General features: G+C 41.1%; 1 protein-coding gene across 9 annotated transcripts in view; it reads right to left on the bottom strand.

The window, feature by feature from the left end:
- The window catches only part of LOC131223415 (regulator of telomere elongation helicase 1 homolog), an 89,340-nt gene that overhangs the window by 63,111 nt on the left and 9,266 nt on the right, over positions 1-16,963 (bottom strand). For 8 of the 9 annotated variants that reach the window (XR_009160444.1, XM_058218823.1, XM_058218826.1 and 5 more), the window contains exons 3-6: positions 15,487-15,626; positions 7,947-8,028; positions 7,246-7,396; positions 6,247-6,409 (exon numbers count right to left, since the gene is read on the bottom strand). Coding sequence is in view for 8 of the 9 variants with exons in the window: in XM_058218823.1 (XP_058074806.1) it covers positions 6,247-6,409; positions 7,246-7,396; positions 7,947-8,028; positions 15,487-15,626 (536 nt within the window). In the remaining variant the exon portion in view is untranslated. Of the gene's footprint in view, positions 1-6,246; positions 6,410-7,245; positions 7,397-7,942; positions 8,029-15,486; positions 15,627-16,963 lie in introns of those variants that run through there. The other variant, XM_058218827.1, reaches the window with a different exon arrangement.

The raw sequence follows: 16,963 nt of genomic DNA, 5'->3' as shown, positions 1-16,963 counted from the left end.
CCCATCTTTTCTTATTAATCGCTTCCTGAGTGGCATTCCCCTGAGAGACCATGGAATTGTCCAAGGCAAAAGAGGCCCTGAAAGGGGAGACTTCCAGCGCATCCTCCAAATTAACCGCAGGTCCGCAGTTAACTCGTTGTCTTTTCTGGCTAAAGGATTGAAATCATCAATGACTGAGATTATTGCCAAAGGATGGACCACTCCAGGAGATCGAATGGGGGGGGGGGGGGGGGGGGTGTTGGGGTTCAACTAGCACAATATCGAGAGAGAATAGAATTTGAGATTGGCGAAGAAGCCAGAATATGGAACAGCTCTATCAGGTAGGACAGGGGAGACTGGTGGATCGAGCAATCAAGAGTAGGAGACCTGCTCAGTTCTTGTTTCGACAAGGTCTTGAGATTAGGCGAAGATGGGGTCTTCTTGGTCAGGATCTTCTCCACTAGACTCTACTTCTGATCTTTCCTTATCACTGTTGTAGCTTATCGCCTCTAAAGAATCTTTCCTTATCACTGTTGTAGCTTATCGCCTCTGAAGAATCTCTAGTATCAAATGCAAAGAACTCGAGTTCTTTTTCCTTTTCCTTTTCTTTTGGTGGAGATATCTTAGGAAATGGAGGATTCAACTCTGTATTTGTATGACAAGTATTCCTCTTTAGATGTGAATTCAACGTAGGGTCCCAATTTTCTTGCGATAAATCCGTCTCCTGGACCAAGCTAAGGCGACCAGTTGTCATAGCAAGGGTCCCAAAATGAAGGGTGATCAGACGCATATCTATAATGTGATCCTCCCTTATGGTGTCGGGGCCCTAATCCATCTCCTTACAAGGATTCTCAATAAGACATACGGCCATCGAGAGGTTGGCGTCCCATCCCTGGGGAAAAGCATTAACTATAGCACAGAGCTTGAGATGGGAAGGAGTGTTTTAGGAAGATGACACGTAGCCAATGAAGGGCTCAAGGCAGATTTAGGGACTCGCGTAGAATCGATTGTTGGGGGAACCGAGGGATGAGACGAGAAATTGGAAGCATCTATCGCTAAGATCTCAGGGCCTGAGACATCCATAGCCAAAGAAAACCACGGAGAACTGCATGATATGGGAGATAGTGGCAATATCTCCCCCGAGTTTATTGGAGTCTGAGGACATCGGCAGACTAGAGGTAGCTGGCAGAGAGGAACTCGAGGCGTTTCGACCACGTATCTCTCCTTGTAAGCTTCAGTCGTCATTCTCGCTTCACACGCAGGCACTAAGCCCTCACACGTATGACCGGACGATTCTGGTAGTCCGCACAGCAGGAACTTTGGCGATCCTTCATTCATGGCGAACAAACTTCGCAGCGGCTGGGATGGGGCAACTTGATCCCGATGAGAGGTATCAATCTCTCCCCTCCTAGCCTCTACCACTGCAATAGATTCCCGCACAATCTTGATGACTAACGATTCCTAACCCACTTTAATCTTCACTGAAGGTGGAATTTCCGCCATTTTCCGAACCCTAATTAGCAACTTAACTTATCGGAGCTCCTCCCAAAGCTCAGTTGCTCAATCCACTAGAAGCACCTCACCTAGAGAAGAACCCAGGAACACGAAACTCCTCAAACCATAATTCCAAAGGGACATTCAGGAAGATGAACCAAGCATTCTCCGTCCCGAACATAGACCAATAAGACCACTTACAGATCCCCTCCATTTGCCCTACCTTGTGGAGGTTACCTGCAAAAACTATCCTTTCTATATCTGAATATGGACTGGGGGAAACCCAAACAGCACTATTAGAAATATAACGAAGAATGAAATTGTCTTGATTTTGGGAGTAGTATAACTGAAACCAAGAAGAGAGATCTTGGAGGGAAAAACCCTGGCAGAGTTTAACCACCACCGCCCACCAAAGATTCCTTTTGGCCTTGGCAATGATTGAATATGAAACCCTAATGGATGGTTGGCCTCCATTTTGGGAGGGTTCAAGACAAAAGGGGGGTTCCAGCCTCGAGGGAAATGGAGGATTGGGAATCGAAAGACCGGGAGTCTCCGGGGAGGGCTAGGGATGACTAATGAGCCTGGAGGGGTGAGGGGGACAGCCAGGATGGCATTGGGAGCCTGTGAGAAGCCCAGGGATTGGGGAGATATGCTACTGGAGTCGCGACCCTATAGGGCCTCTTTAAAAGACTTATGGTGTCTAGCCGGTGGGAATCACCACCTTCATCACCACCGTCAAGGGAGATGAAGCAGGAGCCAAGGAAGTGAAGTGAATCCTTTAGGGGAATTGACTTGGCAAAGGAGAAGCAATCCTCTCTCTCTCTCTCTCTCTCTCTCTCTCTCTCTCTCTCTCTCTCTCTCTCTGTGTGTTTGTGTTCCTGGTTCACTTTCTCCGGTCCGTAATGGGCTACATTAACCTGAATTTCTTTACCATAAAATTTGTCCCTTCATCCCTTCCACCGCCCTCCTCAGCTCTTCATCTAAATTCAATCTAATGAAGGCAAAGCCCCTTATGTAGGTTGTAGCTCTTTCTTTCGGGATAACCACTTCTCTGACTTGCTCAAACCTCCCAAACACCCTCTAGAAATGGATCTCCATCCACTCCTCCAGGAAGTTATCCACATACAAGGTCGGAAGTTCACACAGAGGGTTGAGAGTTACTAGTCAGCTTCGTGATTGAGGCTTTCTCCTCGACTTGACTCTAATCCACGCTCTAAAATCTTCTAATCTCTCAATCACCTTAATACCTCTTTCTTTGTTCACCGCTTCAAGAGTCTTTCACTACTCTGCTTCATTCTCCTTCTCATTTCTTCGGTCTAACTTGACCTAAGGTTGATGACGGTCTTTAGTGGGAACTTGCCTCCTAATAGCGTCATATTCATTAACAAGGTCGCCATCTAAGCTAGAGCGGAGGGAAGACCAGCTTCAGGGACAGTTGTTGAACTCTGCACTCGCGAGGTGGATGAAGAGACTCTAGATAATTCTCCTCTAAGACGATGGGATGAACGACAATGAGATTGGCACCTATCAGTCTATCACCAACAAGGCGAGAGGAAGATATTGAAGTCCATCTCATCCTATCTCGTCCCTTCGATCTTTGATTTCCTCGATGTGCTTCTCTTCGGTTGTCATCTCCTTCTCAGATCGTTGATCTTCTCTCCTCCACCTTCGAATGATCGTTTCTAGATATCGATCATCGCTGATGTAGACGTTGGACCTCGAGTGGGATCGACTTGTGCTTCCACGGGTGCCTTTTTCAAGGGCTTTGCGCTGTGTTTCAAAGAATGTTGTTTTTGACTGGAGATGCCACTAGCCAATTAATCTGATTCCACAGTCGACTAAACCCTGTAGAAACGTTAGGATAGGAATCCGAGGATTCCCTGTCCTAAGATGACTCCTTGATCTACGACCTAAGATTCGGGGTAAGGGACCATGGTTAAAAAGTGGGACAGTGTTAGGCACCCACTCTGCCCATACAAATGTACAATCTCTACTTCATAAGAACTGACTAACTTCTAAGGGTTTGGATTAGTTCTTGCATACTAATGATGCAGGGGTGTATGTAAAGTTGTGTCAAATGCAATGCCTACGACAAGCTGTACTTTTGGCTAGATAAATCCGCTTGAACTGCCCATTTGCTGCGCATGAAACCAATCATTCCAAATTTCTGATGGGCAGGATCCGACTACATCAGCAAGCCACAGAGCATACATTTGAACTGACCAAGTGTCAAGTGGTATTAAATGTAATGCTAAGATAAGCAAGGGGGTTGAGAAGGGAATGAATGCTGCACAATGCTAAAGCAAGTATTGACGAAGCTTATTAAAAGTTGGATGGCAGGATGGACAGTTGTGTCACAAAGATTGGATTGAGTGGCTTGGATCGAAACTTGGTTTGCCTGGGAGGCTAGGGATCTAACTAGATTAGGTTAGACCTAGGCTAGGCTCTCTTCTGCTACTCTTTCCTCCGCTTGGTGGAGGGATGGAATGGCTAGGCTAAGGATGGCTTAGGGGCCTTTTGAGGGATGGGGAGTTGTCTTGGTGTTTCTGGATTTCCTGGGATGGTTGAAATGTGAAGGGGAGGGGGCTATTTATAGCCTACAAGCCTGGTTTTCCTGAAATTTTAGGTAAGTCTAGGGTTGAAAATGGCTTAGAGGGGCTGGATTTGAGATCGCCATGTGGCAACATCTCATGGCTTGGATGGGTTGGTAAAATGGTAAATGTGAGCAAAGGTAATGGGTATCGAAGTCCATTCACGGTGCCACAAGAGGCCTCCTAATTTGGCAAGGTGGTTCCCATACACATGTGGTGGCTTTCCCTCTAAGGGTGTTGTATTGATGTTCGGCTATGGGATCCAATTGGGCTTGGATGTGGGCTTAATTTAAGCCCAGTTTAAGGTGTGGTCTGACTAGGTAGTTGGGTAAGTTGACTCAACGGGTTGACTCAATTGGTTGACTCTGGGTTTTGACTAAGTTTTTCCTAAGGTTTGGTTTTAGGGTTTGGATTAGGTTCGGATTAGGGATTGGATTAGGATTAGGGTTTGAGTTAGGGTTTGTCCAATTTGATCAGCTTGTCGACCCAGGGTGGGCTGTCTACAACCAATCGTGCCTTGGTTTTCGCCGATCGTGCCTTGACCTCCATCGCTCTATTTTGAATGTCTATTTGCAAAATTTCTTTAATCTGAGAACCTCACATTCACAGATACAGATACAAGATACAGTCAACCATACAACATTTCCATGAAAATAAATAACAAACAAGGGAATACATTTGCATGAGTGTATGCATGTAATATTGCATGTGCTTAAGTAGAGCATACACCTAGAATCTCTTTTAAGGACATGCTTCAAATCCTAGTATCCAAGATTTTTGCAGCCTCCATCTTCAGGAATTAGAATCTTGAGGGCATTGTTCGGAGTATCCACGATATTATCCATATCTCCAACTCAGCAATACCGATAACATTGGTAATATTAAAAATTCCAAGTATAGTCAATATATCGCCATTGTATGATTGTATCACCAATATTTTTTACTGTGTAAATACCATGTGTCGCTTGTATCGCCAATGTATCACCAATATTTTGAATGTGTAAATTCCTAGTGTCGCTTGTCTCACCAATGTATCGGCAATATTTTGGTAATATCACCAATGTATCAATATTGAGAGAAAAAAATGTTTATTAAAAAAATATATATTTCAATTTTTTATGGGTACATGGTTGTGTGATGAAATGCATTTTTGTATTGGTGTATATATATGCATGCAAGGATGGATGGATGGATAGTTAGTTAAATGGATGTGTGTACCTTGTGTTTGTGTGTGTCTGTGTGCACACATGCATGGATGGATGGAAGGATGGATCATGCATCTGTCTGTATGTATGTATGTATGTGCATGCATGGATGGATGATTGGATGGATATTTTCCCCATGTTTCCCAACATTTCACTGAGTCATCGATACATGCTTTTAGGCCCCATTAAAGGGAAACTTATTATTCGATTCCTAAATATGTGTCTTTTTTGCTATTATTTTATTCTTAAATATGCGAATATATGTATTTTAGCATCTCCTGAAGTATCTTTGAAAAATTCCACTATTTTCCCCATGTTTCTCTAATAAGAGAAACTTATCATGTATGTGTCTTTTTGCAATTATTTGATTCCTAAATATGCAAATATGTATATTTTAGCATCTCCTAAAGTTTCATTGAGAAATTCCACCATTTTCTCATGTTTCCCCAATATTTCCTTTAGTCAGCAATACATTTCCAGGTATCAGCAACATCAATACATGTTTCCATATCCCCCACCAGTGATACATGTAATGATACCAATACTACAAACACTTCTTGAGAGCTCTCTGCCTTCAATTATAGTTATCTACCAATTCTAAGAAAACAGAAAAGCAATGCATTATTCATTTCAGTAGAGACAGTCTCATTCAGGCCTGAGGAGAATGCTCTTCACAATCTGCATGAATGATCCCAGAAACACAAGGTGAGGGGGGGTTGAATGGAGAGCATGACCACCTAGAGAAAAAATAAATAAATATTTTTCCCTAGTAAGATTTAAGATAATTTATAATGGTGGTTGTGTTTATACAATTGTGTAGTCACCCAGATCCAGATTTTGAGAAGCACGAAAATTACAAATAGGACAAAACTTGTTAAGTAAAAGATCCTGAGTGAATGTAGAAGGATGTTAGCTATCATAACATAGATTCCAATAGACAACATGGAATATGCTCACTGGGTGTAGCAGTCATGTACCTCTAAGAATTGCAAAATTATCTGGGTCAAGTGATTTATCATCTGACTTTTCAATCTCCCTCTTAGCAAGAGAAAGGTCGACACACTGTTTTGCTTCAGAAATGCAAGCAGAAAGATGACCAGAAGGCAAATCAAACGATGCTGCATCTGCACATATGCTTTCCTGCATTTTAGAACATACAGAATGTTCCATTTTTAGAACTCCACGCAAAACATCACAAAATAGATAAGTAGCAAATCTCCATGAATTTCAGGAAATGAAGCTTATGCCAATCAAGTTCATCACAATTACAAAAATAAACATCGAGCAAGGGATGAATTAAAACACGAACATAACTCAAACATTAATGGTTTTGACAGATCCTTCTTGAGTACCCGCAACCATGAGGTACTGGTGGAGTACTCCGTTATCACAAATGTCATTCCATATGCCTTTCTGTACACCAGTGGGAGATTCATTGGAAGCAAAGGCAAAAGCCCTGATGGAAGGCTTAAGGATCTTTGCTAACAACTTGTCTGGGCTGCTGATGAAAGTGACTATCTTTTTTTGAGACGAGAAAGTAACATTATATCCTGGGCAGCTAAGAATTAACTGAAGCCATGTAAGCTTCTTACATCATAAATGAGATCCAAGATGTTTGCTTCTAGGATAAATATTTCATTTACTCTTGTGAAAACAGAAGCTACCAATTTAGATAACATGTTAGCAAAAGAAGTGGTCCATAGATCATCTTTATGTATTGGGAATTCTCTCCCTCTTTCTTGATGGATGTCAACCTTCTTTAACATAATATCATTATTCTCCAAAAACAAAATAAAAAGACTAGTGATCCAAATTAAGGAGGTGCAAAAACAGCTCCATCATATCTTCGAACACAGATTTTCACACTACTATTTAGAATCTAAAACGAAGAAAGAAATTTGCAAATTTGATCATCTCAAGTTTAACAGCGATAAGAAGATAAATATTGAATGATCTAGAGCTTCCCATTAGTTTACCAAATTGTGAGCTTCATCAAAAATGAGTACTGTGTTCTCCCACTCAATACCAGTAAGAGAACGCCGGTTCCCTTGATCAATAAGATAGTTGTAAGGAGCAAACAAGATATCAACCGACTTGTGAAGTTCTCGTGATACATAGTATGGACATCTGCAAGGAATTACAAAAGCATTTAGAACAGAATCCCCTCCGGGATATACTAGAAACAATTCATAACCAGTTCAAAAGAGGAGTGGCCGAAATGTGGCAGCAAATTGTGTATGAACTTATTGGGGAACCTAACCTTAACTGAGACAAATTGGACAAGAAGCATAATGTTCAAGACCATAACCGTTCATCACGCAGGCCCTGGCCATAGCAAAGAGGACCTCTGTGCTTGAATGATCTTAACCATCCAACTGGTGACCTACAAATGGATTGGCCGGGGGTGGATTATTCAATATGGTCAACATGCCAAAACTGAGTGCAAAAAGGTTCACCAATTGGGTGGGTAGGCTCCCCAATCCTTGTGTTTTGTGGGCAATAGTGAAACCCACAGCAGGACTACCCACCGAATGGTCCAGATCATGGACTCCTTTGCTGCATGTCCAATTTGAGTGTCAAAAACCAAACAAGGAGATCAGTGGGCTGCACCCGGATTAGATTTCCACCAATTATTAATAATATTAATAATGAAGTATAGAGATGTCAAGAGACCTACGGCCCCTGGGTTCGTCCAATATTGACCAAGTCTTCAATGTCAAAAGGATCATTTCCAAGAGCAGGATTGTTCTTCATGTAATCTACAAAATACACATGCACACACAGAAGTCACAGATTGTCCATAGGGACTATATGCATTCATGAGTAATATAGAAGAATGCTCCATGCGGATACTCTGATCTGTAAGGAGTTTTTCCAAGCTTGCTTAATGCTTATATTTCACGAAACTGAAAAGGGTCAGGTTACTGATAAAAATAATACCATGAGTATTTTTATTTTAGAGCAGTTATCCCATGAATGAGACCGACTGTATAGGTTTTTATCTGACCTAAATTTCATGCGGAAATATATATATATATATATATATATATATATATATATCAATGCTAAAATTTTACAGACGGTTCTAAGAAAACATACGAAGCCATGATTCAGGAATCACATGTGAAGATTTGTCTTCTAATTCCATGATGGCAGTATTTCATGGGTACAACTTACGAGTTGTTTTCAAGCATATAAAAGTCAACCTCCTTTGTCAAGATGAATCTCTAACTTTCAGGTTTCACCAATTAAACAAGCAAGATAAACTTCTGTCCAGCAAAATACACTCTAGGCTAGGGATTATATGATTTGTAGACAAGACAATACTGATTTAGAGCACGAAACTACATTGCTACAATTACGAGGCCATTAAGACATAGCAATGCCCAATCAGACTTAAAATTACATGATAATGAGAGAGAGAGAGAGAGAGTAGAAGAGAAAAGAAGAATATGGAGAAGAAAAGAGAGAATTAGCTCACTCTTAAAACATCTTATTTACCTCCTAACCTTAACCACAGAACTAAAGGTAAGCTATCCCACACACGTACATTAATAAAGTGTGCCATACATATATTCTCTACCCTCACCCTCAAGCTAGCGCATATATATCACAAATGCACAGCTTACCAAATACAAAGACAACTAAAAGCTTTGGTGAAGATGTCAGCTAATTGATTGTTCGAAAATACAAACTGCACAGTCAACAATTTGACGTCATTTCTCCCATGTGAAAATGACGATCAACCTCGATGTGCTCCATTCTCTCTTGGAAGACAAGATTATTCACAATGTGAATGGCTGCCTGATTGTCTCAATGAAGAGGAATGGAGCTCTAGCATCACATCCCATTTCCTGCGAGTGATTTAAGCTACATGAGCTCACATGTAACATTAGCCATTGCCCGATATTCATCTTCTGCTGAGTGAGCAACCACACTTTACCTCTTACTCTTGCATGCAACCTCCTCCCGCAAATGTACAACAACTACCCGTGGATCTTTGGTCACTAGATAATCCAACTCAATCAGCATAACATCACCTCCTTAAGCTCAGGTGACCATGATTAGAATACAAATGTCATTTTCCTGAAACAAACATTGAATCACAAACACTACAGAAGGCTGCTTCGAGACGATGAGAACATGGAGCATGCATAAAGTGATTAACCACTCTAACTGCATATGCAATATTAGGTTGAGTGATTGTCAAGCAGATTGATCTGCCAAAAAGATGATGATAAGATCCCAGATCACCAAGAACTTCATATAACCGAACATGAAGACGGTGATTATTTCAGTGGGAGATTCTGCCAGTCCCACACCTAGTATGCCAATGTCACTGAGTAATCAAGGGCATACTTGAGATACAAAAATCCCTTGCTTTGATCCCGCAACTTCCTTTCCAAGGAAATATTTCATCAATCTTAATGTTTTTAACATCAAAGATTCTTCTCAAATAGGATTCCACACTTCGATTTTCTCATTACTATCCCCTGTAAGAACAATATCGTCAACATATACTATCACAAAGGTGGTAGTACTAACGCTCTTCTCAATGAAAATAGAGTGATATGGCATAGCATGCTGGAACCCAAAACCAAGATATGGCAGTGCTAAATTTGCTAGACCATACCCAAGGCGACTGCCCGAATCCTGAAGCAAGGTGACTGCTTGAAGCCTAAAGCCATAAATTGCTAGCCCTCCCTAAGTCCCCTCCCTCTCTCAACCCTAAAGTTCCTATAATACTGGATCATCCATTGACAGTTAAGAATGTTTCATAAGAAAATGGGCTTCTAGCTTATTCTCTAGTTTCCCATTCTTTTGAATAAACAACTAATGACTGGATTTCTAAGAAAAACGCATACAAATGGCTTAACAATATTGTCATAAAAGGCCCCAAAATGGGTTTTTTCCTTTGATTTGGATTGTGTGGCCGGTTCAAGCAGGACCGGCACCGGTACATCAGCAAGACTCAAACTAGAGATAATATTATGATCATGCTTTGAATTCAAATTTGATCTCCTTCCATACCTCAGCCACTCGGCCATCTCTCCTACATAATCTTATGATTATGACCCAAAAACCGAGTGAATAGCGAGTCATTCATATTATTGCAATATGAGTATGACTATAGGATAACCCCAAGGGGTTGTATGTTTTTTCCTACCAATCGGAGCCCTCCCTTCACCAACCCCATGGGGATGGTCTACAAGGTTCATAACTACTACTCTTACTACAGGACGCTTACCTAGCCAACACTTTCCTTATCTTCTTCTTTTCTTTAGTGTTCTTCTCCTCTTGTTTTGTTCCGCATCAAATGTACCGATCTATCAACCTAATGAGCAGACTTAGTGTCAATCTCAAGGTAATAAAAAATTAACTACACAAATAGACTACTCAAATAATCCCCAGCGCTTTTTAGCCGCCTTGAGTAAAGATAAATTCATTTATATAGAGGCCCAGAAAAGTTGGTTATCCGCATTAGAATGTTCGCCTCATTACCCCTCCTTTCAGACATCTATAGCATAGCTATCCATCAGGAAGAAAATGAGAAGGCACAGCATCTTGCGGGTTTTGAAGTTTCTAGTAAAAATTTAGTTGGGTGTTGAGTATCTAGCTCAATTTTAGCTTCCCAAGTTTGGTGGGCTCCAGTGTCTGCTTTCCTAAGGTTGACAAAGTGATGCAGGACAATTAGCCACTTGCTCTAAAAGCTCGAACTAATAGAGTATGGCGAATTAATCCCTTTATCTCATAGCCCAAGCTCCACATCGCATGAGTTAGGACCTCGGCCGAACCCCCCTTGTGGGCCCCAAATCACATGTGTACCGCCTCACACGAGCCACCCACCTCACATGGGTGGGGCCCGCCTCACACGAGCCACCCACCTCACATGGGTGGGGCCCGCCTCACACAGGTCGCCCAGCCCGAGTGTGTCCCTATATCCCATAGGCTGCCCCACTCGAGCTCGGTATGAAAATGCCCCTGCATTAATCACTGCCGATGAGGAATCTCAAACACGAGACCTCCCGCTCTGATACCACTTTGATGCAGGACAATTAGCCACTTGCTCTAACAGTTCGAACTGATAGAGCATGGTGAATTAATCCCTTTATCTCATAGCCCAGGCCCCACATCGCATCGGTTAGGACCTTGGCCGAACCCCCCTTGTGGGCCCCAAATCACATGGGTACTACCTCACACGAGCCACCCGCCTCACACGGGTAGGGCCCGCCTCACACGGGCCGCCCACCCCGAGTGTGTCTCCATATCCCACAGGATACCCCACTCGAGCCCGGTGTGAAAATGCCCCTGCATTACAAAGCATATTGGCCATGAAAAAAAGGGAGGGTTGATATGGACGTCAAAAGCTAGAAAAGAAGCCAATAATGAATTGACTTAGGAAACAAGCTATGTGCTTGTATGTTCATTTTCAATGATCTAGAGCTTCTTGCAATGGTCCAGATTATTTCAAGCTCTACAGTAGCAATTTCTCCTCCTTTTGCAAGATTTAATCATTTCAAATAATGACCTAAAATGTTGGTGAAGAAAATAGTGATGAATTTGGGCATTTTCTGTTCTCTCAAGGGTAAAACATTACAATATTATTAGTGGTTAGGATTAACAGCCGCTGGGCCAGATCAGTAATTAACATTAAAAGTTGAAACAGTATTCATTTTGGTTTAAAATCTTATCTAACAAGAAGAAATGGATTATTTTTGTTTATCCCTCCTTTTTTAGCAAGATTAACTCCTCGGGATACCTTTTGGGTTTAATAGTTGCTAAGTTATTTTCCACCGTTTCTTCTCCAAATGCCCAGGTTCATTCTTCACTGCATCATGTTTGCCACAGTTTCAGTTTTAGACTTTTAGTAAATATTTGCCTATTTAAAATATTACCATAATCATCAACAGGATTTTCTTCAATGTATTTTGCATAAACTCTCTCTCTCTCTCTCTCTCTCTCTCTCTCTCTCTCTCTCTCTCTCTCAAGCCCAAAAGGTGAAAATTCTTACAATCAAGCTTACATTAACCTCTCGGACAGAACCCAATGCCACTTCAACAAAATTTGGTACACAATCAAAGGAAGAAAATGGATAGACCAATTTCATATTATTTTTCATACATACGCCACTTTAATATCATGAAACCAAGAAAAAAAAATCAAGAACATAACTTGATTAGAAGAGAACTTAGTTCATCAAGCTTCTACTACAAAGGAATGAATATCCATAAAGAATAGACTTAAGTAACTCCTATAGATATCTTGGCTGTAAAACTAATATGGGATTTTAAACACCCCAATGTTGAAACTTTAAAAAATGACATCATCCTAGTCCAAGCATCTGTGTAATTTTGCCTTCTTTTAAATAAAGGAATTTTACAAAAAAACTACCTAATTAATATGGAATTTACATTTCAATACCTTTTAAAAAAAAAAAAAGGTTTTCAAAAGCTACCTCATTAATCGATACAATTATCATTCCAGTTCCTCTTGTCACAACAGCCATGAGAGCAAATGGGTTTATGGCTCGGGTGAACCCCACCGTAAGGTTTATGCAAAATCCACCCCGACCACCAGGTGCATCACCCCATGTTAGGCCAAGGGCCCAAAGCTTAGCTCCATTTGTGATTAAGGTAGACTGCAAAATTGAAAATAGTGTACTAGGCAACGCTGGCCCTCCAAACTATTTCCATTAGGGTGGATCACAGGTAGGTATGATTTTTGGGACACATGCCTAAATTTTTGTGTGGAATCAAATGGTTGGAGTGGATTTCATATAATTATCACAGTGGGCCTTGTAAAAATCGAGGGTGGACATTTCTCTCCCATCTATTTCCTTTGGTGTGGCCCACCAAAATCACATGCCAGCCTGATTTTTTGTCTATGGGCCAAATATGGGACTAAATATCTAATGGTAGGGGTGGATCTTACATAAACATCAAGGCGGGCCCCATTAAAATCCAGAGGGGCACCCGTGCCATTTTGAGCGACTCCGGGACTTTGATTTTTGGTAGGGCCCACCGTAATATGTATGTGAAATCCATTACAACCATTAGACAGGCAATCCCAGTTTAGGCCCGAGGACAAAAAAAATCAGGCTAACTTGTGATTCAAGTGGACCATACCAAAAAAAAGTTGGGAGAGCAATGTCCACCATTGATTTTTAAAGGGCCCATCATGATGATTATATGAAATCCACCCTGACCATTAGATGTCACATCAAAATTTAGGCCTAGGGCCTAAAAAACCAGGGCCATCCGTGATTCAGGTGGGCCATACCAAGGAAAATTGTTTGGACAACGATCAATGCCCTGTACTGTTTTCAATCATATGGACCACCTGAATCATGGATGGAGGTGATTTTTAGGCCCTTGGTCTAACATGAGGTGACACACCTGATGGTTAGTATGGATTTCACACAAACATCACGAAGGGGCCCACTAAGCAACCGACCATTTGCTCACACGCACACCCAACTGGCTGTTAAAAAAATGTAATGGAAGGTGGTGGAATGATAATAATAATATCGATTAATGAGGTAGCTTTCTGAAAACCTTCTTGAAAAAGGTTCCAGAATAAAATTCCATATTGATTAGGTTGTTTTTTTTGTAAAGTTCCCTTTAAAAAGCTAAAACCATTAGGACGAAATCTACCGTACATTTACCAAAACATAGTCAACCTAGTTTGTAGTTTGACTTGTTTGAAGTCAGGTCTACAGTTTGTAGTTTGATACAAGTCCACACTCCCCATTTCATTTAATCAGGCTCATTTAGTCCATTATTCAGTTAGCTGATGAACCAGCGTTATGTTCTAGTTTGATATTGTTCAATCCAGTCACATAAATCCACGAATAGCTCAATTAAGAAATAATAGGACAAACACTTCATGTTATAGGTAAAAAAAACACAGGTGCAATTTACTTTGCTATTTTTAAGGTAGATGTTGTATAATTGTTTGGTTTTCCACAATTTTTTCCATCCCTTTATGTATATCAAGGTATTCTGTAACAGTAATGGTGCCCATAATGGCCATCACTGTTGTTACCTTTATGACACGGGATGTAACAGTCATTACGAGGGCCACAACAAGTTGTTACAGTTTCTTTTTTAATTGAATATATATATATATATATATATATATATATATATATATATATATATATATATATATATATATATATATATATATATATCCGAAAAACCTGTATCAGCCTCGTAATGGTCCATTACGGGGCCGTTACGGCCTTTATGGGGGGTATAATGGGTCAGTATTGGGGCTGTAACAGCCTTTACAGATCATTTTTCTGTAACGGCCATTACGGCCTTTACAACCCCGTAATGTATAACGGTTGCCACCACTACCTTTACGTAACAGCCTTTACAATACATCATGGTGTATATGACCCAATAAGGGTTCATGGTCAATAACATCTTCACCATCTAGAGTAACAACGGGTCAAAGAACACCATGCATTCATGGGTGGCGAGGACCCATGTCATTGTTGAACAATTATCAATTTACAATTTGAACCAAAGAATGAGATTTCAAAACATTATCTTATCAATTTACACTTTGAACCAAAGAATGAGATTTCAAAACATTCTCGTTCTAAAACATTCAAAAACCTTTAAGAACACCTTATCCAACAACGTAGAATTAACCACATAACTATAATCAAGAGAGGATAACAAATGATCCAAAAAAGCCTTTACATCTAATCTATTAGGCTTTCTAGTTTTTCCCTTTATCAACTTAAGCATATGCAGCACTGTCTTGGCCACTAACATGTCACTTGTGTAGGACATAGCCATGCTAAAGGTGGGCCCCACCATGAAGATCACTTGGCAACAAAAAACATGTTGTTCCACTTATCAGGTGGGACACAGTGTTAAAATCAATAGACAGTCAATACTCTGACTCAACGTACATGTGTGACCTAGCTAATGAGTGGATTGGCCTGATTATTGAGAAAGGTGGTCTTCATGGCGGAACCGGCCTTTTCTATGGATTAGACGTCCTACACAAGTGACACACCGGGGGGAAGTTGGTGCAGCATGCAGCTGGCTGTAGGTGATCAGTTCCAGAAGAAAAAATTCACCAACAATAAGTGACAAGGGAAAAAAATCAGCAAAGATATCAAATTTCTTAACCGGCGAGTAGATCCATAAGGTGAGAACCTTAAGAAATGCAATACGAAATCAGTCAAATGGAAGTACCAGAAACACGGGTGTGATGGAAGCAAGCACGCTTTTTACAAAGTGAATGGCAAGCATTATTTTGCGCTCTGCCGCGAAGTATACGAACTTCATTATGAATGCACATTTGCTCCCGAGAACCTAAAATGTCCATCTTGGGCCTACAAATTCTCAAACAGTACACAAGTTAAACAGTCAAGAACTTTAACAACAGATGGAGCATCCAATAAAACCCATATATATGCTAATATATTTGAACCATACCACATCTAGCTGGAAATGCAATACAAAGTTGTAACTGAATAGCAAAATCATGATCCTGAAGTATCCTCATTCCCAACTAAAATAATACTATGAAACTCAAAACAATGACTCTAGCATGCATCCATCCAATTAAACAACCAACTCTAGGGTAAATCATCTTATATGAAACTTAAAACGATGACTTATATATTTATCTGGTTAGAAGCAACTCTAATGCATGTATATTTGATATTCATTCCTTAATGGACATTAAGAAAGAAGTAGAATCAACATTTGCAAGAGGTTATGTCCTCTTTTGGAGATAAATTGAGCGCTGGAGAGAGGGAGATTGCGAGGGTGTTCTCACGGCAAATTGAGAGGACAATTTCAAGAGCTCTCATCAAAGGATTTCAATTAAGGAAATGGGAGGCTCAAAAGAAGATTTGCATAATAGAGGCAAGAGTTGGAAGAGCGGAGTCGAACTGGGGAACAGGGACAGGGAAGATGGAGGAAGGTCGTGTATCTCCTCATCCAGGGGGCCGAAATCGATTGAGGGAGTGGAGATGAGGTGATAGCTCAAGAGAAGATGGGAGGCGAAGCTGGTTGAGTGGTTCAAAAAGGGAAAGTCTCCTTCCCGGCTTGATAGGAAAAGGGAAGCAGCCTATGGACCTTAACAATGAGGACCCATTCATTATTGGGGATTTATTAGGGGAGTTACCTTCGAAGAGGATGTGCCAAAGGGTATGAACGAGGAAGAATGATGGACAGAGGTAGGTAAAAGGAGCAAACCGGAAGGGAAGAAGGATCTTCTGCAGTCAGGCCCTGTCCCCGAGCTTCCCACCCTCTTCGTGGAGAATTTTCCAAAGGATTAGACGAAGCTCAACTTCAATCCGGTGTTCAAGAGGCTTGCAACGATGAAGGAGATGATAATTCCAAGAAAGGTGCAGGAGAGTTGAGGGGGTTTGCTTTCATTCACTTGGAGAAGGTTGAGAAGGCATTTGCAGTGGTGAACACATTGAATGGAAGAAGATTTGAGCGGTCCAGATAGCTAGATATGGGCCAAACTATGTGAATCATTAAATAGCGAAGAAGATGGAAAGGAAGGACAACAAGGAAACGATGGGGAAGGAAAGGGATAGCGTGGTTACCAAAATGCGGGAAAGGAAACATGAGGGAGGGTTTTTAGGGGAGTATGGGGAAGGAAATATGGTTTTGGAGGGAGGAGGTGAGCTAGTGGTGAGGATCCACCCTTTGG

Source organism: Magnolia sinica, chromosome 13 (assembly GCF_029962835.1).
Source record: "Magnolia sinica isolate HGM2019 chromosome 13, MsV1, whole genome shotgun sequence".
Lineage (NCBI taxonomy): Eukaryota > Viridiplantae > Streptophyta > Magnoliopsida > Magnoliales > Magnoliaceae > Magnolia > Magnolia sinica.
The sequence above is the reverse complement of the archived record's forward strand: the minus strand, read 5'-3'. Positions and strand labels throughout refer to the sequence as shown.